The sequence below is a fragment of the Platalea leucorodia genome, assembly GCF_965183815.1.
Source record: "Platalea leucorodia genome assembly, chromosome: 6".
NCBI lineage: Eukaryota > Metazoa > Chordata > Aves > Pelecaniformes > Threskiornithidae > Platalea > Platalea leucorodia.
This window is the reverse complement of record NC_138828.1, coordinates 37658046-37683620: the sequence shown is the minus strand read 5'-3', so window position 1 is coordinate 37683620 and position 25575 is coordinate 37658046. Positions and strand designations below refer to the sequence as shown.

The following is a 25575-nucleotide window of genomic DNA, read 5'->3' as shown; positions in this document are numbered from 1 at the left end:
TGTTCAAGTAAGTCATAATCTTTCACCTCATGTCTGCTGCAACTTTTAAAAAAATAGTTTATTATTATTATGACTTCGCTCAAATAGGGGGGAGAGGAATTGCCTGTTCTGTTTATTTACCAGTGAACAAATTTGAAAAAAAGAAAGAAAAAAATAATAAGATCAGGTATTCAAACAGGAGTTTTTAAAAAAAAAGACACACAGAGAGAGAAGGTCATAAATTCTTTGTACTGTCTTTGACTTTGTACTTTTTTGTATATTTGAACTCTCCCTCCCAGGATTTTTTTCATATTGCAGATTTCTGTACATGAGTGGATTTCTTAAAGAGCTTGCAGATACAGCCTTTAAAGGTGTCCTTCAAGTCAGTTAGTAGATGTCCTAAACTTCTGTAAGCAGATTAGGCTTTGTTGAAGTTTTCGGGTTTTTGGTTTGGTTGGTTTTTTTTTTTTTTGGTACCTTTATTGCCAAAGTATGGTCTAAGTTGTAGCCTACCATATTATTTTTAAATGAAAAATAATTAATAATCAATAATCCATTGAGAAGTCATGTGTGACAACTTACACTTTTACAGTCAAATCACATGGATGATGAATATGCCTTCATGATAGCATACAGAGATTTTCCGGTTAAAGAAAAAAGCTGTGAGTATGGTTGCTTCTGCCAGAGTACTTTTCATAGAAGTGATGATCATTTGTGTAATAACTTTGCTGATGTAGCCGTAAGGTCTTATGCCTTGAAAAGTGCCAATTTTTACCTGCTATTTCTCAGCTGACCAAACCCTTTAATTTGGTTACAGCTAAGCTGGGCAAAGAGCACTTTTGTTGGCAAAGAGCTCAGATCCAGTCTTAACCAGAAGAAGCTTAAGATACTACTACTTCCAGCTGTTTGTGGCCGCTCTGCTCCCGCAGCACAACTGATAGAAGGAATATGCTAATGCGCCGCAGCTACATCTCTGCAAAATCCAGGGGCTTAGTTTACACCGTTGCAGTCATTGACGAACACATGTCTAAGTCTGGTAGGTTGTTTGCCTGGGTAAGCTGAGCACAAGCCCTCTGCTTAAGGGAAAATTACCTCTCACATCTGTTGGCAAAGTTGTTTGTTAAAATGAAATGGATATTTTAAATAGTAAGGCTCTGCCAACCTGGCTTGTTTGTTTGGAGTGGATTAGGTTGGGCTGTTTGTGCGAGAGGTGCTTTGCTGGCGGGTGCGGGGCGTTGCAGAGGGAAGGGCGAGTGACAGACGAGGGAGGCAAGCCTGTCACCACCTGGGGCATGGTGGGCGCTGCTTCCACTGCTACAGCAGAAGTAATGTAACCCTGTCAGCATGGAGCGTAGTCGCAGTCTTAGGGAGGCTTTGTTGGCATCGGTATAGCAGGAGCACGGGCTCTGTAGTAAAATCATCTTGTGAATTGGCATGGCTGTACAAGGTCTGTGGAAGGCAGTAAGGGAACGTGTGATTTGAAGCTATCATAGATATTTCATCAATGGGTTTGCAGTACCTATCTTTCTTAATAAAAATCAGTTGGTTTTGAAATTGAAACTTTGACATGGGTATAAATGCCCGTCATGAATAATATCTGAGCAGAATGACTTCGATTTCACCAGAAAACCTTTCCATCTGGTGAAACCAAAAACACTTCCAAAACACATCAATAAAAAGTTAATAGAGTTTGTTTCTCTGATGTATCATTTTATGCCTGCAGAATGAAAGTGCAATTTCATTTAGTTGGCCTGAGCAATAGTGAGGGGATCATTGTGGAGTGGGCTTCAGAGCACGTATCACAGGGTGTGTGAAAAGTTTATACTTTATCTGCTAGTACGTATTAAACTGTGTGCTGCTGTTTCTCACTGCTTCTCTCACCTGTCTCATAACCTGAGAAAGCGAGGTACCGTGAATCCAGGTCTTCACTGCAACTGGCTGCAGTTAGCTGTCTATGAGCCTACCCATGTATATTTACTAACGTGTAATTCTTACCAGAACATAGGCCCCTTGTATATCTGTCCTGTGAGTAGGTTACTATACTTTTCCTTTCACAGAGCCAAGAGATGTTGCACAAAGTCACATGTAGCAGCACTAGAAACAGAACTCAGGACTCCTTTAAAAAAAGAAAAAAATAAATTAGACCAAAGAGTTGTTTACTCAACTAAGTTGTCTTTTGAACTGAATAAATGAAATGTGTTTCAGCAATGCTGTCTGCCTATCTATCTATCTGTTCAAAGCACTTGTGGAACAGATGACTTGGCCTGCCCCATCACACAGTTTGTGTGTATGTGTGTGAATGAGCTGGGACTGCCAGTACAGGAGAAGGCCCTGTAACTGGAACAGTGGATAGCAAACACAACTGAATTTTATTACAGATCTCTTGATGTTGGATTAAGTCATTTATCTCTAGAATTTCTCAAAGCAAGCCACTCTTGAAAGTCAGGTATGCCACTCCTTGCAGGTATCTGATTCAGGAGGTTTTAGTGGTTAAAGCAGCAGTAATACGGGTTTATAAGATCTTAGTTCAAATCCTGGCAGCACCATGAGTTCTCAATGAATTCGGATCACTTATCCTACCAATAGGGAATCCAATGTATTTTGGCTTCTATGAGTCTGACCAGTTGGTACTGTGAACATGTCATCTTCCAACTCAGCTATGTTGGCTGAATAAACTGCCACCCTTCAGGCTACTTGCAGGTATTTGTCATGCATCCTGCCAGCAGACTTCTGCTGTTTCAGATCTGCCACTTAAGCTGCTCATGTCATCACTTCTTAGCCTGTTTAAGGGGAAAAAAGTGCATTTATTGCCAAAGATCTGCTACTATATATAGTTGTATAAGCCAACTTAGCTCACTGACTGAAATAGGTTAAGGAGGGAAGAGTAACCTCTTCTTCTGGTACAGCTATATACAGAAGAGGATATGCCCATGGCTTTACATGTCGAGAGCTGGTTTCGACTAGTTTGTTTCAGAAAAACGTATGAAAGGTACACTCAGTCCCTGTCGTACAGTGAAGGAAATCTGTAGAGGGGCGTGGGCATTTGATTAGGAGGAGATAGCAGTAGGCATGAGGAATGTTTCTGGAGTAGACAGACCTCTGGTCTAGGATTGTTCTTGATGTAAAACATGTTTGATTGTCAGTGGTCATCGTCCCATAGATTTGAAAATGGGTTTTGAACTGGGAAAATCACAGTATCCTCTTCTTCTAAAAGATTTATTTCCTTGTCAACTGCGGTTTTCTACTGATGTAGTCTAAAGGCATCCTCTCTGGTCTGTATAGAAGCATTGATATGGAGCATGTGTGCTTGTAGACTTGCTGTTCCCAGCCATTGCCCCAGGGTTTCTTTACAGCCAAAAGGTGGAAATGGCAACATGAAGAAACAGTCTGATTGCTAGCCAAGTTTTTAGTCCTCTCCTCCTTTAGGTTAGTTAAGCCCTCAGCTTGCGGGCCCCTCACTCCATTCGGTCCCACTGAGCTGGTGTCTCTACCATATATCTATGTAGTTCTTACTTTGAAAGGGCTATCTTATTACAAGGAATATTGATGTTATTTGACAAGCCCTTATTATACACATCGAGCTATCTGTTCTCTTCCTTTCCAGCTTCGAGATCGTTCCCAAAAAGTGCTAACAAATGTATTAGGAGCTCCTTAAAATTAGTTTAACATGAAGAAGCAAATATACTCAATTTTGTTACTGGTTTAATGCAGATCAAGATAATATTCTCACCTCATTCCCAAAGGCCTCGAAAGGAATAATGCAATTCCGTGCTGGCATCCATACAGATAAAAGGTTGTATAATTGCATTATATGGAAACTACTGCAAGCTGCTCTTCTTTTCCCTTTCATTTAAAAACATTTTGAAGACACTAATGCTGGGGGGAGGGGAGCTTAACATCTGAGCCCTGGGAAATTTTTTTCTTAGCCGTGTGCTCTTCCAGAGTATTTCTGAGAACTGTGGTTTTGTTTTGGGGAGATGAAAAGCTGGAAGAACTGGTAGAAGGTTTAGAAAGACCTGTCAGGGGCATGATGTGGTTAATTTGCATTCCTGAAATTCTTGTGTTGTCTGGAAGCAATCAGTTGATAATTTCTTTCAGGCTGAGGTTTTCATTGGGCAGGACCAGATTTGTTCAGATAGAGATGTTACTGTTCAAACTTACTTTAGAGAGCATAAGCTAGATAGGTGACAGGGGCCAGCTGGATGATACTGCAGCAGCCTTTGGCCGTCTAATTTCAAACTACCCTCGAAACACTTGATACCATCAACCGGCTGGTTGCATGGTGGGGTCTTGTTTGGAGAACAGTTACATGTTCTGTTTCATCAAGTGCTAAGTCTGGTGGTACCTCAGTAGAGGGAAAAGATTAACTGTATTTGAACCACTCATTGGGATCTCTGTAGGTATTACGTATCCTTGAGCACACATTCTCCTCAGGAGTTGAAGACACTTTGCTTGCTCATGTGCATGTTTAGGTAGATATAAAACTAGACAAATAATAACTGCCAAATGCAGATTAAGAAAATAGCCTTCAAAAAGATAGAGAGGATTGGATTCAGCCTGCTGGTTGTTCTTGCAGCCTTTATGACTACTCCTCAGGATGGTACCCCCATTCTCTCACCTTGGGCATCTGCTAAACTTGTAAGCTAGAGTTCCACTTTCTATTCCAATGAAAAACCATAGGTTTTGTGGGGGTGGAGGGGGCATGATAATTGTCTTTCTCATGTTTTTTTTTCTTCTGAGATGAGATTTCTTTTGCTAAGGCCATCTCTTTAACCTTGGTGTACACTGCCTCTGCTTAGAGAACAGCTTTAGGATCACAGGTCTTTGAAACAGATACCTTTTAGATTGTAATAGATGTCCCCTGGAACTTGGAAATGGGAAATGAGTTGGATTTTCCGTGTCTTGGAACTGTTGACCCATGCTTTAGATCAATGTAGGCTCTGGCTGAGTCTTCCTCTTTCCTCTTTCTCACATTTAGTACGTAGCACCGAACAGCTAACACAGCTCACTATTCACATTTCTCCAGCTCTTCAGAGTGCAACACAGAATGTCCAGCTCTCCACCTGCTGTAAAAGGAAAAAAAATCCATTCTTAAACTAGATGAATGTAATATAGTAATGTAACTAGTTAATCATGAACGGGGAAGTGAACGAATCCCAGTTAGTGTAAATGTTCTTGCTTCTTGGTATCCTTACCTGCTGAGAGACATTTAACTTTCCTCTGTGATGTGGCAAATTAAGTACTTAGCATTTTTTCCCTCGGTATTTTGCATAAAGCACAAAGCTTATTCAGATTTTCTGGTTAATGAGATACTACTCTGAGAGCACCTAGTCTCTAGAGCACCTAGGTGGCTCTTTTTGGTGGCCAGTCACAAGTGGTGTTCCCCAGGGCTCAGTACTGGGGCCACTTCTGTTTAGTATCTTTATCAATGATCGGGATTGAGCGCACCCCCAGTAAGTTTGCAGACAACACCAAGTTGGGTGGGAGTGTTGATCTGCTGGAGGGTAGGAAGGCTCTACAGAGGGACCTGGGCAGGCTGGATCGATGGGCTGAGGCCAGCTGTATGAGGTTCAACAAGGCTCAATGCTGGGTCCTGCACTTGGGTCACAACAGCCCCATGCAACGCTACAGGCTGGGGCAAGAGTGGCTGGAGAGCTGTCTGGCGGAAAAGGACCTGGGGGTGTTGGTCAACAGCTGGCTCAATATGAGCCAGCAGTGTGCCCAGGTGGCCAAGAAGGCCAATAGCATCCTGGCTTGTATCAGCAATAGTGTGGCCAGCAGGACCAGGGAGGTGATCTTGTGCCCTGTACACTGGTGAGGCCACACCACGAATCCTGTGTTCAGCGTTGTGCCCCTCACTACAAGAAGGACATCGAGGTGCTGGAGCGCGTCCAAAGAAGGGCCTAGAGCACAAGTCCTATGAGGAGCGGCTGAGGGAGCTGGGGTTGTTTAGTTTGGAGAAGAGGAGGCTGAGGGGCAACCTTATTGCTCTCTGCAACTACCTGAAAGGAGGCTGTAGGGAGGTGGGGGTTGGTCTCTTCTCCCAAGTAACAAGCGACAGGACCAGAGGAAACGGCCTCAAGTTGTGCCAGGGGAGGTTTAGATTGGATATTGGGAAACATTTCTTGACTGAAAGGGTTGTCAAGCATTGGACCAGGCTGCCCAGGGAAGTGGTTGAGTCCCCATCCCTGGAGGTATTTAAAAGGCGTGCAGACATGGTGCTTAGGGACATGGTTTAGTGGTGGACTTGGCAGTGTCAGGTTAACAGTTGGACTTGATGATCTTAAAGGCCTTTTCCAACCGAAACGATTCTATGATTTATTGTTTTAGCTTTTAACTCAGTAGTCTGCAGTACCTAAAATGCCCCTCTGAATTACAGGGAAGGTTAGTATCTTCTGCTCTATTTTTCTTAGCAGGTTGATTGCTCAGTCTAAACTTGAGGCTGTTGAATTCCTTCTTAAATTAGCTTTCTACCAATCTTACTTTGTGTTTGTTAATCAGAATCAGTAAATATTAGCATACTTTTCATAAGGCACATGAAAAGACTTGCTGCACTTGTTGGTTTAAAAAAACCCCAAACCTTTGCCAGATGACTTGGGACCAGGTAGCGTTCTGGTGCCGACTTACTTACATTAGGGTGAACTCGTTCATTTTTTTTAGTCTTGCGTACCAGAGCATAAGGGGGTTGCTCAGTGTAATGTTGCATGCAAATCTGGACACCACCTGCTATTCCTAAACACAGGGATTTCAAAGAATTTGTAACCAGGAGAGACTTTGAATGAAGTTTGCCAGAAATCTAGTAGGACCCAACATAAGAGTCCCTCGTATTGGTCAACCAGTTCAGCTTTTTGAATCAATATAGCCTAGGAGTTTCTAATCCCTCTGGTGATAGTGTTCTGCCTTCTAATTTTAGTCTCTTTCAGTTTGCACTTACTTGTAAAGCACAATAGACCAGTGGAAAAAAATCTGCATTTTAAAATAGTTTTTGAAGAACAGCGTAGGCATGACTCATACCTGTCCCTGCAGGCCGTAAAAAAACTGTCAACAGTTAGCTGGGAAGAAGTGTATTTAAACTTTGTTCCTGCCAATTTAAATCACTTTATTCAAAACCATGAATGAGGTTGTAGTATTGCATTAAGACTGTTTTTACCAAATTTTAATGAGAAAATATATTTAATACAAGCAGCAAATGAGTCCTTCCCAGAATTTTCTTTTTAATCAAATATTCCTAAACATTGTCTATGATTTTACAAGGGACCAAGGTGAACATTTTCAAATCTTGTCCCAAGGGGGAATTCAGCTAAAAACTGAGACTGTATTTAAATAACGGCATAGAGATTTAAATTTAGGTTGATAAGCGAATGATCTGGTCAGTGGTTTGTAGCATGTTTTGTTGGAGGTAGATAGTAAAGCAGGGACTATTCAGATCTGGCCAGTTTTTAAGGCGCTGGTTTGTTCTGCGTGTGGAATTAGACTAAAGGGATGAGACCACACAATGTGCAAAGCTCCTGTTGAAGGTTAAATTACAAGGAACCTAACAGTACTCTGCGCTTCGTTTTTTGCCAACTTTCTGATCAGAAAACTGAGACTTCTGCTAAATACCAGCCTGCAGACCAGAGCTCTCGTACTCCTCCCTCCCGCTTCCCTTTCCCACTTCCATTCAGTCTCTCCCTGGCACATCAGCAGGCCTACGATGTACAGCAGGATTTCTTTTTCCATTTCTGTGAGAAAGATTGGCATACATAAACCAGTTTGGCACTGATTGAATATTAGAGATGGAATATGATAATAAAAGGAAAGTGGGCAAAAAAAACCCTAGAGATTTGTCAGAACATCGCTGGCATCGCTTTAGCAATCTTATAGCTAATAACATGCTTTAGCAGTTGTTTTCAGCAAAAGAGAAGGAATAAGAATTAGGACGTACATTTGCACAGGGTTTATTGCAGCATCTTTAATCCCTCTTCTCGTGTACTAATTTCAAATAATAGTTTGTAATATTTTGCATCTTTCTAGAATATTAAAATAGTTTAAGATGCAAAGAATAAACTTCCCCATACAGCTGACCACATTGATGACTTGGACTATTGCTAGACATTTTGCTTTGTAGTATTTCATTGGATTCATTTTTTTGGTAAATGAGTAACATTAGATGGGATACGTTTACTTCAGTAATTGGATTTGTGAAACACTAAGAGTCTCCATAACATTGCAAACTAAAACCATGGTTGCCATCTAATTTTGTGGCTACAAATGAATGGAACAACAAGCCAAAAATTTCTGAAATCTCTAATTTGCTCCATCCTGTCTATAAATAAATAAATTGTAAGTTTCAAAACGCAGGAATTTAGATAACTGACTTGCTGTTTATCCCACAGTGAATGGATTGGTTTAGGGAGTGCACCAGTTGCGTCACACTGAACTGGCAAGTTGACAAAAGTTTTGGAGAAATAGTTAAATATGTGATGTCTGAGGTTATGTAAAGGTTGCAATATGCAGTCTTCCTTGAGAGTAGAAACAGGGTTTTTTGACTTGTATTTTTTTAATTCAAGTATAAATATTGTAGCTTGATAAAGGGAGCATAAGTTTTTACTGAACAAAATGGTTTCCCAAAAGAAGTTTAGACACAACAGTGGACAGGTATGGCCATTTTCTTTGTATGCTGTGGTTCTTAGGTTTCATACAGGTCGCACTGTTTGAAAATATCTCTGAAACACCGTGAAATGTGCTCCCTTATTTCATACTTTTCACATGCTGTGAGAGATCTCTGTTAAAAATATCTGCTCTGGGCTCAAATGTGTTAGAGGTATCTACCCCTAATCTTACCTAAATAATGCTAGATTCAGTGTAAAAAAAATTGATTAACAATTCTCATCCCTCCCGTCTGGATGAGGGACTAAATTATGCAGCGCTACGTTTCTTGTAGAGGCAGGCAAGCGTGCTGTATGATTTCTAGACTGGAAGCACCTGCTCAAGGAAGAGTTTGTTTAGAAGGCGCAGGTTTGCTGGCCTGCTCACTCCGCCTGTAGCCCCTTTTAACGCAAAATTGCACGGCATAAGGTTAATGACAGTGGGTTAGCAAGGCTTCAAAGCGTCTGGTGTGACCCCGGCATGCCTGGCATTCCTTTCTGCTGTGCAAAGGTTTGGCATCGATTTCCCTCCCTACTAGGGAGAAACCAGCTCTCATCGTGGCTCCCCCGGGCCTCTGGAGAGGGGAGTTGTCATGGCAATAAATCATGAGGGTTCGTGGAAGATGAGTAAATCCCCTTCCCTGTGCTCTACCGTAGGCATGGGTTGTGGTGAGAAAAGGAAGCTGGATCAAGCAGGTATAATGTGTAGTTGTCCCCTTTGTGACCACCGCCGTCACTTATGGGTAGGGCAGAGTGTGGGTCGTGGAGAAACGACCATTTGCACGTACCAGAGACACTTTGGGCTGTGAGGAGCCTGTGTCCCACCAGGTCATAGCGCTGACCAGACTGACCTGCACCCTTCCTCTGGACTCACCCAGCGTGCTGTAGCCAAAGGCAACATGGGCAGAGCTGCGTGTTCCCCGTAGTGGCTGCTTCCAGCTGCTCTGCAGATGTGGCCAAGTATGGGGGGAAAAAAGCCAAATATCCTCTATGTCCTGCAGTCCAGACACACACCCTCTTGTTGATGCTTGGACATTGTATAGAAAAATGCTTCCCCTGAATTCTAGGAAGGAGGAAACGTGGAAGAGGATGGAAAAGGAAAGGAGTAATAAGGTGGGACAATAAGTCTTCTTAGACTGAGATGCTGTGGAGAGGGCAAGAGGGAGGGAACTAATGGGGAACTGGTGGGCCAGGAGATTGACACAGGGAGCAGAGGGCAGGGTAATGGAGGACCCTGGGGCTGGTGATCACAGAGGAGGATGAGGCACAGACGGGGGAAGCCCAGGAGATTCATACACGTTCACCAGAACAAACTCTTCTCCGAGGCTGCGATTCATGGGTCCTATCCTGCTGCTATCAGCAGACCGCTCTGAAACTTACTGGCATGTCATGTTTCATCTTCCTCTCGTGCTGCTGCACCAAGGGTGGCATCCTGCTGTACTCCTCACCGCTGGTTACCTGCAGCAGCGGGGCATCCCCTGGGGGCTGAAGCTGTTCCGTGCCACTAACACGCCAAACAGGGAGTCACTGTGTTGCCAGATGCTGGGGGGAAAATTAAATTCCTTTGGCGTTATAAAATCCTGCCAGGGTGCCATGCGTAAAACATTCACAAGTTTGCCTTTGCAAACTTGATGCATGTGCACAAGTGGGTAGTGCACGTGCACAAGTGGGTAACGATGTATTTTAAATTACAACCTCAGACGCTGTTTTTTCCACAGAATCTGTGTCTTATTTAGTATGCACCATGCACAGGGCTGTCTTGGTAAGCAGCTTTTTAGGAGTAAAAGCATCTTACGCCTGTCATTTCAAACTCCTTTGAATGCTTGGTTTTGTAACCTTTATACTCTATTTAGGTAACGCAGGTAGGAAGAGAGATTTGACATTTTTAATAGTTTTTCTTCAAATTCTTCCTAAATCCTTCTGGTATAATCTATAATTCCAGGAATTCTTCTGTCTGTGGCCTAAAGGCTCACCACTAACCCCTTATCATTCTCACATACCACAAATGAGGGACAGAAATGATTTTGTAAATAGATTTCTATAGACTATGCCAGATAAACGCTTGTCTTGGCAATCAAAATTAAGCTATCTCCAAAGAAAATAAAAATGGAAAACTTAACAGAAAACAGGCAGTAGATACCAGTGCTCTATTTGTATTCAGTGCGAAGGACAGACATTTTTAGAAGCCCTTCCAAGTCCAAGCAGACTTTTCTTTTTCTGTACAAAGGTGATTTCCGAACCTGCTTATATTTGAGTGAAAACAGTTTGACCACTTGTGTTCAAAGGCAGAAATGCATGCTTCACCAATTTGGAAACATTCTTGTCAATATAAACAAAACCAACTCAGCTTTCTGGTTGAAAAATTGAAAAAACTAACTGATCCCTATTAGGGTTTTTGGGGGGGTTCTTTTGAGTTTTTTTTTTGTATTGCGGTCGTCATCTGTTGATCAGCAAGAAGGGCTTGCGCTTTGTGCGCCTATGGTAGTATTTAAGAACAGTCTCAAGTGCATGGTTTTCTAACTTTATGGACTATGTCACAGGCAGAATCTGTGAAATGACTGTAGTAGGAATACAAGATAAAATGACTAAAACTGGAGCCTGGGGTGGCATTTTAGAAAGCAACTGTGTAAGCGCCCAAAGAGTAAGGCATGGACCGCTATCTTTGTATTGCCCCAAACTGACTACCCCGTGCCCAAGTGGCGTCTGGCTGCTGGCGTGGCAGCCGCTGCCCTCGGCTTCAGCGGCGTGCGACGACAGCCGGGAGGAGAGCGGGCCAAGGCAGGAGCCCGGATGGGGTGCGCGGTGCCACCTTCCTCCACAGAGCAAGCCGGGGGGCAGCGGGCTGCAGGGGCTGTTGAGCGGGGCAGGGCGACGCCAGGCTGGCCGGCCGCAGCGACCTGCGCGGTGCCGCCCGCGCTTGCGCAGGGTGTAGCACGCAAGGTCATCTCTTCGGGAAATTTAGGAATGTACTTTGGTCTCTGAAGCAACCACTGCTGCGTCTCAGACAGAAGTACGGCCCTGTTCTATGTGAACTTGAGTGATTAGCACAGCTATTACAGCATCTATAAATAGAATTCCTCTTACAATATATTAAGTTTAATGATACAATAAATAGATTACAGTTAACTTTAATAGGAGCACAATGAATGGAGACGCAGTTCTCATGAAGATCTGCTGCCATTAGTGAATGTTTTGCAAGATGCATTATATGTAATACCTTCTTCTTCCTTTGAAAGATAATGTAACAATACTGTGTAGAAACAAAACACGAAATAGCAACTCATAATGTTCCTGTTGCACGGAAAGCAGTCAAGTACGTGAAACTGAAGGTTGCATTAGCAACCTTAACTCTGCTCCTTATGAATATGCATTATGAAAAATGTTTATTATATGAGAATATTGCTAGTTTTAAAACAAACCATACAAGGTCTCTCTGTAGGAAACTTGCATGTGGTTACTGTCACAGGGAATTAAGAGCAACGTGAAGCCTAACTCCACTGATATTTTTGTTTTCATTTATCTTTAGCAAGAAAAAAAATGCTTTGGGAAGAAAATGTATTGGTTTTCTTTTCAGTGAAATAATATACGGTTCTAATGAGACAAGCTCCCTGGAGTTTCAGCATGACGTGTTTAAGGAAGGTTGACATTATACCCCCTGCCTGTGGTTCACCTTGTTGTGCTTGTTTTATGGTAAAACTTTACAATTTGAGTGTCCATTTCCATTTGACAGAGACTTAAGTATGTTTTTCAATGCAAATAAGTCGCTCTGTGGTAATAATGCAGCCCCCTGGGTTGGGAGGACAAAGCTCAAACCCCAGTTCCTTGCCATTTCACCTAAGGCTGTAGTTTGGCAAGCGTTTAAGGTAGCTCTTCTGGGGGCTTGGGGAAGTTAAAAAAGAGAGCAGACTGTACCTCTTGCTATGCTGGCACAGACATCTGTGTGGCCATGCCGCGAGGGAGATGGGGAATCTGACCTGGCTCAAAAATAGCCCAGCAAAGAAGTGTCCCTAGGTCAGTTGCCACCCCAGTTGACCAGACAGCCATACAACGAAGGCTGTGGTGGCACACCTGAGAAGGTGACACAAGCATAGAAATGAATGGCCAAGGGCAGCTGTGGGTTCAGGGACTGCTTCCCCCCCCCCCCCCCCCTTTTTTTTTTTTAGTGGCTGTGCTGGCTTAAATGCACATCAAACTATAGCCGAGAGAGTGGTGCCTCTAGGTGTAAATAATAGGCTTATGCTCTCTGCGTGGGACGCTCGGGTCACAGTTCCTCATACCTTTTGCTCAGTGGTGTAGCTGGCTCAAGAAGTTTGTGCCCTGCTTGTGAATTGCTCATTTGCGTCTGCTGGCTCAGTTGTTTGTGAAGGCATGGTGGAAAATTAAACCAGTAACTGGTTCTAAAAAAACCCTAAACAAACACAAAGGAAAAAACTTAAAACTGTTTTTCCTCACCCCAAGTCAGTTAATGAACCTGGTTCACAGAGCATTTCTACAGATGTTTGTTCCTGCAGAAATAAGGGCAAGAGACATGCAGGGATGGGAATGAGCAGGTGAGACTGGGACATCTTTAAGCTGGTGTTGGCACCAAGAAGCAGTGTGTGGAACTGTCCCCGTCATAAATGGGTGTATGACAGCTTTGGCCGTACTCCTTTAAAATAACCTAAGCATCGAAGCATATGTTGCAAGTTCTGTGCCCAACTACAGGCAACCAACAAAGAGGACAAGAAGTATGACCTTCAGAGGGGAGTTCTGCTCTGCTGGAGACATGGTGATGCCGTATTACATTAAGCCTGTCTTTGCAATCTCCCTGCTCTTAAAACATAATTTGAAGTTTATTCTAAACATCCAGTGCTGAAGCCTGTTATATACACTTCATGTATAAATCCTTTTCAAAGCTAGTTTTGCAGCCATTAACTAGCACACTTTTTGAATCCTATCACAATATATTTAAAACTAATTTTTTTTTTAAAGGCAAATGTTAAAAGGAAGTGGTTTATGGGAAATCTCTACTACAGATATATACCTTTAAAAATGGTATTTATAATCAAAGCTTATACTATTCTAATAAAATCAGGATTTATTAATTAAGATTAATCTGATTTTTTCAGTTGCTATCTATGCCATTTCCTTCCCTGCAAAAACAAAACTTAGGGGATAATTACAATTTGTTTAACTACAGTACCTTCCTTTGCATGGAAATAAAGAATAATAATGTGTGGGAAATCTCAGTTTGAAAGCAGTCTTCAAAATGCTTTGTGAAGAAACATTATACAATTAGTAAAACAATCCAGTAGTACCTATCACGCTTTGTAATATGTATTCTCCACTCCATTTAAGTAAGCTTTAGAAGACTTTGTGCAATTTACTGTAGTGCCTCTGTGTGTCCTTCCTCCCATAACGGAGTTCCCATTGGTTTCCCTACTTCATCCCAAACTGCAAGTTCATCAACACTGCAAAAATGTGTCATTGATCCGTAAGCTAGCGATCAGTGCGCACCGCAATGTGCAGGATTGCGTTTGACTTGTTCTACGCAAGATCATACGCTTAAATTTTTCTGTAACTATGTTGAGGCAAACATGCTGGAGTGGACCTCTCTGAGCCTCTAGTGCAGGCATTATAAGTAAATTGAGTAGAAATTCCTCCATCTAAACTGCTTCCAGGGACCCAAATTGCACTTGTTCTTCCTTCATACTCAGAGCGTAGCAGCTGTTGGTCACAAACTGGTGCACTTAAATTCATTTCTTCAAGTCTGTTCTGTTGCATCAATACTAATCGTATATCCTACACAAACACACGGTTACACCTATGTGATAAGGTACATTGTATGCTGTGCCCTTGAACGTTGCTTGTTACCCAAATATCACTTTCCCTTAACTGGTCAGTGTCCTAAAACTTTGTCTTGCCCTGCCTGCAGATATGGAATTTACCCATAAAATCGCTCCAGCTCAGCACCTAGGATGCACACTAATAAATCTCAAATTAGCAACAGCCTTAACGTCATTGCCTAGCCCAAGCTGAACCAAGAGAAACCATGAGAACATGGGATTTCCAAGATCCCAGTGGGTCACTTGTTTTACTTCATAATACATTCAAAAAGAAAAAGATCTGACAATAATAGCGGTGCCCTTTTGTAGAGGAAAGGCCTGCCCTGGATTACTTTGGAACATGTTTAACACTTGCTATCTTATGGGATTTTTTTTCTCCTCTTCTAAGACTTTATACAAGTTGGACTTTAGCATCTGCCTTTCTCATTGACCGAATGGGGAACTTAGGCTTTTAAATGTAGGTGTGCTAAGCTAAGCTGTAGTTAAATGTCTAAAGCAGATGGCAGAAGTACCTCTCTGCAGGGCCAGATTCTTGCCTGAATGGGAGCATTTGGCAAATTAAATGAAGTATGTGGTCAGATGAAGAGGTCGAATATAGAAGACAAAGCGCTGGCTGCTGCAGCTGCCCAAACTAGATTACCAAGCAGAAGGGGAGTGTTTAAAACCTAAGTGGGTCCAAATTTGCGAAAAGGAAAAATAACTAAGCGTGACTGTCCTTCCCGGGTCATCTTTGCTGTCTCCAGGGTAAATCTTGAGCAGTTAGGGATTCAGCCCCACTTGATTAGGGCGTTTGGTTTCCTGGGTGGAAAAAAACGCAATCCTATTAGACAACACACAAAAATCCCTCTGAAATGTTTCTAAAGGAGTCAGTCTGCTAAACGTCTGCTAAATGTGCAGTGTACACAGAATCCCTTCTGGCACCGTCTTGACTGATGCATTTACCAATATTAATGGAGATACCAAACAGTTCCTCCTGCACACGTTATGCTCCTAATGCACATATGTGTATGTGAAATGCCAATTGCGGGTTTTGCATTCCATGGTTTAAGCACCAGTGTACTGCCAAAATGCTGACTGGCCATTACCACAGCCAGACCGTCCTGTGGTCTCTCCGCTCAGAAATGTTTCTCCAACCAAAAAAACAAAAATGTTGTTTCTTTGGTCTGTTGCACTGTAATCTCCGTTCTTCTGGGGATTATATAGCTCTGCGGGTGATTTCTGTAATTCATTCCAGTCTTTCATTAGAAGTAATAGACGGTCTTAATTACAGCATGCCACATGACAAACTGGTAAAGGTGCTAGAAATGTTGCCAACAGGAAAAGAATTGGATGGTGTGAATTTTTATTAATTAAGAGCTGGCAGTACTGACGGGAAATAAGATTGGACTTGTGTCCACTGGAAACTATGTAATTTTGGTGTAGACATTTTTCTAAATGTCATGAATTGTATGCTGTTTGTGGGTTTAAAAACTTGGAAAATTATCTTCAGCTTAAACAAAATAAAACCCATCTTTGAAGTTGAATATATATCAAATAGGGAAAGAAACAGGGCAACTTTTGATTTTTCTCTTAACATTGCTTTATAAACTATAGTCTTTCCCAACATACCTTAATTTGTGACAAGCATTTACTTTATACCATTAAGTAAGTATTCTTAGAGCATATTAAGTTATTGCAATAAATATTATTGCTAATGTCAGTAGAGATGTAAACGAATGCATCATCTCTGCTACTTGCTGTCGGGCTCTCCAAAGCATCTGAGGGGCTGGGGCTTTACTCCTGCACCGCTGTATTTTCCAGGAAGGTGCGGAGTGGAGCTGTGTGGCCTGCAGCGCGGCTCAGGCGTCCCGGGTTGGGCAGTTCCTGCTACTTCTGCAAAGCCTTAAGTCATTTCTTACAGTTGAGAGTGTGGTGTATTCATGACGCTAAACTCTTCCGAGGACAGGGGAGTTCTCAAAGTGAAGGGAGAGATGGAAAGCCCTTTCTAGACAGTAATTTAGAGCGGGAGCCTAACAGTAGGTGCCCTTAGCCTCTGGGGGAGCGTATTCCTCTCCATCGACTACAGAGAGCCCAGGCTGTGGTTAGGCATTTTGGAGAAGAGCAGACACCCAACTAGAGTAGTCTTGCAACTACCCAGAGATTATCAAACTTAATTTGAGGTAGAGAGGATGATTCTTTTATTTGTAGAGAATCAAAAGTGGTGCCACTATAGAGAAATACTACATAAGTGAGAGCCATATCCATATGCAGTTTTTGTCTCTTGCTCTGAGAAAGGCAGACTCCTAGATGAAAGACGGTCACCGTTCAAATGCCAAAATCTGTCTGTGGTATCTGTATCTAAAATTAGGAAAAAAATCCCAAACCTTTTGCGCACAATAAATACCTGATACACCAAGTTTTCTACCACTAGCAAATGATTGCTGGGGTTACTACATGGGTCCTGACTGAGGCGGAGATTAGCAGTTAAGTCGGTGGGTTTTTACCATGAGAGAATATCTGCCAATCATTATCAAAAGAGAAGGAATGGGCAATAGTAGTACTCCAAGAGAGAGGAAAATAGTCATTTCTAATTATTATTCAACTCATTGACTGCTTACTCCAAAGCACATTTTGTTCAAAAGATAAATCTAGTTATGCCGTCAGGTTACACTTGCCTTTGGGCTGGGGGAGAGGCTGATCCCCGAGGATTTCCTGCTGGCGCCCGCTGCGGTGCTGGAGGAAGAGTAGCCGTCGTCCTCCCCCTCTGCATCGAGTGCACTCACGGACTGGAGAAGGGGCAGAGATAGCTGGGAACATTACAGGGCATTATGCATGCATGTGTATAAAGTGCTTCTAAATCCCCACAGCGATAATGTTCGAATTCTTTCTTACTCTGATGTGGGTATTAATTTGCTTCCTGTGATTATTTAGTGTGTAGACGCAGCCTATGGTTTTTTTTTCCTTCCCCTTTGCATGTGATGTGCTCGCAAAGGAAGACAGTAATAGTCTCCCGGGATATGTACAGCTCTGTTCATATCTGAGGTATGAAGTCAACTCAAGACCATTTTGTTCTCATAAAATATACAGCACTGCAGTTTAATGGATAATGGCATAGATGCCAAGATTTGATGGGCAGAACCATTTTCAATGGGAGACGAAAAAGGCTACGAGGACTCAGCATTGGATGGGAGATATGTAAAACTGTATAGAAGCAGGATCTTGTGTGCTACGGAGGTAGCGATTTTGCCTTATCTGAGTGTGCTAACACCTGGCACACTTTGCTATTATAAAGTAATAATACATATGAGGATTTTTTTTTAAGTACTAATGAAGAAGCTGGCGGGTTTTACAAAAAGTAATTCCACTCCTTTAGATGTGTGTTCTTTTTTCTACTTTTTTTTGTACTGCTTTGGGGGGTAAAGAGAAAGATGTTTCCCCTCAGGTGAACAGGAGCTGGCTACGTGTGTGCTCTGTTGGAGTGCATCGGTCTGGAGGGCTGCTGAGCGGCTCCTGTGCCCACTGCACCTGGGGAAAATTACAGAGGAACGTTGCAGCTTCAGATCATCCCGTTCTGGGTATGCTCTGCTCTGAACTTGGGCAGAAAACTTTGCGGGAGGGGGAAAAAAAAAACAAGGAAAAATTGCAGAAGCTGGAGTCTCTTATTTGAGTTGTCTGTATAGGAATTAAAAAAAAAAAAAAAAAAAGGCTGCCTAGCTGCTGTGCTGGTTGCAGGTACCTGTCTGAGAGCCCAACCATATGTCAGGAACTTCAGTGCCCTTGAGTCGAACCGTGAGGGTGAACTGAACAGATTGGTTGATGTGCACAGAGTAGGAAACGACCAAAAAATGAGCGTTCTTTAGCAAGTAATTACCTAGGGCTTCCCTTACGCTTCCGCTGAAACATAGGTGAGAATCCTTCATAGGCTCTGTAGTTGAAGACCAAGCTAAGATGGCTTGGCGTCGCCGGAGGCTGTCTCCTCCCGGCGAGGGGAGCGTGTGCGCGGGGAAGGCTGCCTGCCTTCGGGGGAAACCCTGGATCTGCTCCCGCGTCTCACAGCCTCGCCGCTGCTATGCTGTGAATTAGTATTTTAATGTGTCTTACATAATTGTTGGATTCGGGTCTTCCAGCTCCTAAATCCTCAAACCCCGTTTATTCTATTGTTTAGCCAATAGAGGGTATTTCAGCATCTTTTTTCCCTGGCAAAACTGTAGTGTATTTCAAATGATTCTAAAATTAACCGCACTTTTGAAGGACTAATTTGCGTCCGTCCACGGAATGCAATCACGTACGAGTCCAGCCAGGCTCGCCGAGGGCGACGGTATAATTATAATTAGTGGAAATGAGCTTGTTTTGCTCCCGCTTGGGAAACCGTGAAGCCTGTGGCAGCGGGGGGAACCGAGCGAGGGCTGGGGGGCAGGCCCCCGGCCTCCGAGGCGGTTTGGGGGACGGGGGGGGGGGGGGGGAAGGGGGGCGGGGGGGGATAACCCCAACCCACGCAGCGCAATCCCCCCCCCCCCCCGCCCCCCGGTTTTCCCGGGGTGGGGGCGGTTTTCCGCCGCCGGGCCCCGCGGGCTCCCTCCCGGCCGCGCAGCCCGCAGTGCCGCGCCGCCGCTGCGGAGGCGGGCGGGGAGGGAGGGACGGGGCGGGCGCGGGGGGCGGAGGGAGGCGGGGGGCGGGCGGAGGCAGGCAGGCAGGCAGGCAGGCGGCAGGCAGGCAGCAGGCAGGCCGGCCGGCGGGCAGCGGCAGCCGGGCTCCGCGCGGCGCAGGCGGGCAGGGCAGGGCAGGGCAGGGCCGAGGCGAGCCGGGCCGGGCCGGGCCGGGCCGAGCCGCGCCGCCGCCGCCCGCCGTGCCCGAGCATGTCGGCGCGGGAGGCGGTGACCTACCTGCCGGAGAAGGGGCTGTACTGCCAGCGCCTGCCCGGCCGCCGGGCCCGCGGGGCGCCGCAGCCGCGCAAGGGGAAGCGCGCCGACACCATGGGCTTCTACGGCACCCTCAAGATGATCTTCTACAAAGTGAGTGGCCGCCGGCCCGGCTGCGCGCCCGCGGAGGGAGGGAGGGAGGGGCGGGGGGGCCGCGGCTCTTCCGCGCTGCCGCTCCGCGCCGCCGCTCCGCGGGCGGGAACGTGCCGGCGGCCGGGGCTGCAGCCGCCCGCCGCCGGGAGAGCCGCCGCGCTCGGTGCGGCGGGCGATGCGGAATGCAGCCCGCTGCCCCCCCTCCCCCCCTTTTTTTTATTTTAAATACCCTGTAATCTCAACAATTTCGATAAATAAACGTTGTCTATAGGAGTTGTGCTTTCCTAGCGACGGATTAAATATTTACGGGGGTGTTTGCTCGGCGGTGTCTGTTTTTCGGTTACACGGATACCGTACTGATGTCGGAATCTTGTCACTAGATCTCCCTGCTGTAGAGAAAGTTTTATCTTCTTCGTGTAGTAAACGGCATTTTTGACCGTGTATTTACTTAGCATCTTCTGAGATGCTGGAAGTCTGGCTGTGTGGTGGACCCCCTGAGAAAGTTCCCTAAAATACCTGAAAAAAAACCCTACCAAAAGAAATGGGTGAAATCATTATTAGGCAACGGAATAGAGAACTGCATATTGTTTGCTAACGCAAAAGAGTAAATCACTGTAGCTGCTTTTCCTGCTGCAGGCTTCGTACTTGTTATTTTTAAGGTGTGCTTTTGGAAAACTGCATCTCCCTCTTACGAGAAGCAGAAGAGGAATATGGTGGTGATAACCTCTCAGAAAGGCGAGCTGGCAATAAAAATTTTCCTTGAACAGAAAAAATCCTTTCTGAAAAGTCTATCATCAAATACTGAAATTCATACTAGAACATCTTATTTATACTTCCTGTAATTTTGATGGCTCGCTCGTCTGGCACGGCGGTAAAAGACGGTGTCTGGTATTTGTCAGCGATGCTTACAACTGGTTTTCTCGGGGGAAGCGCGGGGGGCTGCCCTTCCTGGGGCGCGGGGAAGCGGCGAGGGTGAGGCAGGTGGTTAGGCAGTGCTCGGGGCGGGTCTGGCTGAAGGCTTGTCTGGGGAGATGCTGTGGAGCGTCCCATGTCAGGCGCGGGCAAGAAGACACGGCTGCAAGGCAAGCTCTTCTGGTTGCGTTGGAGCTGTTACTGTAAAAATGAGAATAGTAAATCTTAGTTATCTTTCCTTTGTTGTCACTAATGAAGCAAAACACAAGGTCTTCAATGACTTTTTAGGGAAAGCCATAAAGGTATTTTTAAAGTGAAAAAAAAAAAAAAATCCCAACAAAAGTATATGGACTGTAAGCTTTAGAGAATCCTGTTGGTTTTTTGGTTTTTGTTTTTAGGCAGGTAGGCTGATACAATAAATGGTTAAACAACTATGTTATAATGCAACATTAAAAAAGATCAAAATCAGTGGTGTAAGAAAGATGCCAGCTTTGAATCTGTATCTTAAATATGAAATTTTGGAAAGAAGGGATCAAATGGTCAAACTAAAGTCTGAATTGTTGCACCGGTAGTTTATGCATTTTGCAGCTCACAGTTGTAAACAGCAGTGAGCATCCTTCTGCTGGCTGAAGTGTTCTGGTGTGTCACGTCTTAAAAAAAGAAAACCAACAAAAAACTCAGAAATTGCATTTGGCATACATATGTCTTGTTGAGTCCAAAAGCCTGTGGTTAAAGATTACCCAAATATGTAGAAAGTAATTTTTATTTGTCTGCTTGGATAAATATGGCTTTCACTGGTTTCCATCTCTTTGGTAATTTTTGCAGACTGGCTTCCCCTTTTAGCAGCTGCCCTGCTCATTATTTGGTTTTGATCATATCTAATTGCGGGTGACATTCAAGACCGAGGTTTAGTGTTTTTCATCCTTACCCTTCTTGTAAAAATGTCAGTTAATCTGTCAGTTTTACTGCAGTTTTGTAAATGTTTTCAATGTACAACTTTAAAATAAAAGGGTAGACAGCAGAAAAAATAAATTTGAATTATTTTTTTTTTAGGCCCTAAAATGAATGTTTGGTTCATAATGCAGACGGGCTACCCAAAATTTAACCATTTCCATGAGAGCCTTAGCAGTGAACCTGAACACAAAGAATGAAGGGATTTGGTTTAGTTCCTTCCCTCTGCTCCCAGGAGAATAGAGAGGGAGCAGCTTAGTAAATAAACCAACACAGAGTTCTGCACGCTTTTTCATATTTGAAATTTGGAAGTTGAAAGAATGTAATTCCAATAGATTTTGGACCCTAAACCAGCAATAATATACACATGCACTGTATAAAACACGTATCGAATATTGTTGAAGCTAGAAACTACAGTGTTGCTTTAAGTCATCTTGTCAGTGTCAGCTTTGTTGAAATTTGATATTAAAGTAAAAGGTAAAAATGGATTAATTTTACAGAAGTACGCGTAAGTAAGGCTGGTCATGTAACTAAATCCGTGTTGTTACTCTTTTCCCTCACCTTGCAGATGAAGAGAAAGTTGGACCATGGCTCCGAGGTCCGTTCTTTCTCTCTGGGAAAGAAACCCTGCAAAGTCTCAGAATATACAAGGTAATTAAATGCAATAACGCATCACTGGATCCCGAGTCTTGCGTATATCCCGTCTTCCCAAGTGCTAAGCCTGATTCATGGCTCCTCTTAATGTTGAAGCACTGTAAAGTAAAGAAGGGGTGGTATCAGCATTCGGATATTGCTTAGCTAATTTAAATTACTTGAACTGAAGATGAGTTTTAATGAAGTAGCCAGACTTGCATTTCTTCGGTTGAGGTTTGTGTTTCATTCTAAATATAGCGTGCCCATTTACTTAGAGACTTTTTGAGGGCTGAAGTATTCCTGGGAATAAAATCAATCAGATTTTTAAAAAGGGACATAATGATAAACCCTAAGACTATTACAAACTGCGATCAAATGTATCACTTTGCTATGGTAACAGGAATGAGAGAATGGAAATTTATGTAGGCAGAGCAGACCATCTGATCTTAACAGGAACACACACATACTTGTTATCCACAATAAGAAATTATTACGCGTTCTAGTCTGCTTCCTTACTACTACGAAATGGTACCAGATCGCAAAAATACGTGCTGCTGTTCCGCTCAGATGCTTTGGGCGGTAAAGCGCTCCTAAAGGTGAAAAGCCGTGGTAGAGTAGGGCCCTGGATGCACGCCTTGCAACTGCAGTTCTTACTGCATAGTTGCCATAACAATTGTGCTCGGATGTCACGCTGCTTCCCATCCTGTTTGGTTTTACATCATTTTACCTTTTTTTCCCCTGTAATAAGCATCAGCCCTCCCACAAGCATTGTGCTTGCCTCCCAAAACTGTCCAGGGATGTTATTTCTTCTGCATACGCTATAGCAGTGTTCAGTCACTGATGGATCTTTCACACGTAACGTAAATTTTATTTCTCTTCCTTTAAGAGGTTTATCAGGTGATGAGTGGAAAGTTAGGACAGTGTGGGGAAAGATGTTCCAGGGCTGCTTTTCAGATGTGTAAACGCTGCAGTAGAGAAAAAGAGGCGATGTCTTGCTGCCGAGAAGCACGTGTTGCACCTTCCGCATCCCCCCCAGGTCTCAAGCTGGTAGCTTCTCTGGGTTTCTAAATCAGTCTAATGGAAGAACCCTCTTGCTGGCCAGCAGTTCTTCAGGTGACACGCTGTTCTCTGCACTCCCGTAAGAGTAAACAGTTCAGCAACAAAGAACGTACGCTTTTTGTCAAGTGCATCTGTCAGGTTCAGAGGAACCGCTGGACTTGCCCAGCTTCCACAGAAGCCTGACTGGCTGTTTCAGGGGAACGGAAACATAGAGGAAAAAATAAAAGCACAAACAAAAACGTTGAGGTTTAATCTCAGGTCAAAGCAAAGAGACTTTTAGATCCTATTTTGAATAACTGTTTTTCACTGAGAACCAGTTTACAGCAGAAGAAATTAAAGTGTAACTGTCCTGCTGGGGCAAGCTCAAGGCTACATATTGCTCAGATCCAGGATAAGCCCATTTTAAGAGCCTTATTTTGGACCTTAAATGGTAGGCCTTCTGCTGGGTCTCTGTACAGGTGATCAGAATGAGTAAGCTGTAAACCAGATTTTATTTTAAAAATACTTTCAATTGACATTGCTTGGATTTTGAGTCATTATTGGCGTCAAAGAATCCTTAAATAATGTCTGATCCTCTCTCTTTTAAACTGTTGGATTATATTTTATTTAATAATATTTAAGCAAATTATGCAGTTCTTGTGCCTGCTTGTTTCTAGTTTCCCTAGGATCAGACACTCTTTAAAATTGACAGGCCTGGTGAACTCTCTTTGCATATAACAGGTAAAGCCAGTATACAAATGTCATTAAGAGAATCTTTCATCTGTGAAACAGTATTTTTATATCAGCTTCTGTTTCTGTTATTACTCAGTAAAATTAGCAGTTAAAAATAAGCCTGTTCGAGCCAATCTTTACTTTTCTTTACCAGTTTGGGTAAATGTTAGGACATGCTATGATAGTCCTTCAGAAGAAGGAAGAGTAGAGTGAAATATTTGTAGATTATGATGAGATAAATATTGAAAGGAACTTGCCTTGCATCATTTGAAGCTATACCTGTAGCCACTGAAAAGTCAGTAAAACCCTGAAGCTCTTACCTACTAAAAAGCTGCATTTATCATACACAAAAGCAAAGGGTTTTTTGGAGTCCCACACTGTATTTAAAATTTTCATGCTTGTGCAAACACTACTGGAGTTCCAAACTTCCTGCTAGGGAATACAACTTCTGATAGTCTGTGAACGAAGTACTTTACATTATGTAAAAAAAAAAAAAAAAGAAACGCAGTCAGCTGTATTTCTTTAGACTCCTACAATAGCAGCTTAATCCCAGCTCTTTTAAAAGCTCCATGCCATATGAATGAGCTGGTTTTTAACATGTCCGAGTGAAAAAATCAAACTGTAATTGAGGGAGCACCTTTGGCTCCTTTTCCCTCTTCACCTCACCCCCCTTTTAATTCCCGTGTCACTCCATCAACATGCAAACTTTAGAATACTGTATAGAGTATTTCAAAGCGTAATTCCAAACCACTAAGCCACTAGAACCGCTTGATATTACCAGCTCTTTGTCAGCAAAATATATTAAGAGCTAAAAATAGGTATATTTTTTCTTCTGTTTGGCGATGAAGCAGCACTAGCACATTTCACATACAGGTGAGACTCTGAGCTCTGGCTTCCCACATCACCAGTCAGAAGGCACAGATGCAGCCCAGAAGGAAAGGAAATACTCTGGCAAGGAAAGGAATAGATAAACCTGCATCTTTGTAGGCAGCCTGCTGGCCAGTTAACGGAGTGGTAATTTTTCAGCCTTGAAAGGTGATCCCTGTTTTCCCCCTAGCTGGAGGATGAGTACTGCAGTGGTAGAAAGAGGTGGATTTATGAAAGTGAGGGAAATGACCTCCTGAGTGACCAGCAGAACAATTTTTCATGTTCCTGCTTTTGCATGAAGTTAAAGAGTTTAAGTAATAGTTTCAAATCCTGTACTAGATTTTTTTGTTCTGCAATAGACCTCTGAATTTTCCTTAAGGTTTTACGTGTGACTTAACACTTTTTATTTGTATCGTAGTACTACGGGGCTGGTGCCATGCTCTGCCACACCTACTACTTTTGGGGACCTGAGGGCAGCCAATGGCCAGGGACAGCAACGTCGCCGCATTACATCTGTGCAGCCACCGACGGGCCTTCAGGAATGGCTGAAAATGTTTCAGGTAACCAGTGCTTAGAGAAATAAACATCCGAAGCTGCTTACCTCCATGATTTAAGTAAAAGGTTGCTTCAGTAGAAGCAGTCCTCCTTATACATCCCAGAGTGTGTCTGTCATTGATTTTGTGTACTGTTGCAAAAACAAATGGGCATCAACTTTAAGGAATTGTTGTTCCCTGTTTCAGCTAGTCACTGTAGAGACTCACAAAAAATAACTGCTTTCTCTGGTTTCTTCATAAAATAACCCTTCCTGTTTGATGCTTTCGTATTTTCTGCAAAGTCTGTCCAACATGAAACGGCTGCCTCCGTGGCCTCAAGCTAACTTGAGAAGCATTAGTGCACGGTTTGCTTCGGTGCAGGCATAGCACTAAATTTGTCATAAGTCTGGTGTCTTCTAAGAACAGAAAGAAAAGTTTGGCAAAAATAGATTAAAAGGAAACTCAATGTGTATTTTTACTGATCTTT

At 43.4% G+C, this 25575-nt stretch overlaps 1 protein-coding gene across 2 annotated transcripts in view; it reads left to right on the top strand.

The window, feature by feature from the left end:
• Positions 1-25575, top strand: part of FBXW7 (F-box and WD repeat domain containing 7) — a 192026-nt gene that overhangs the window by 139140 nt on the left and 27311 nt on the right. For both annotated transcript variants that reach the window (XM_082316415.1, XM_082316416.1), the window contains exons 3-4: positions 21854-21936; positions 24974-25115. In XM_082316415.1, the coding sequence (XP_082172541.1) occupies positions 21854-21936; positions 24974-25115 (225 nt within the window). The remainder of the gene's footprint in view (positions 1-21853; positions 21937-24973; positions 25116-25575) is intronic.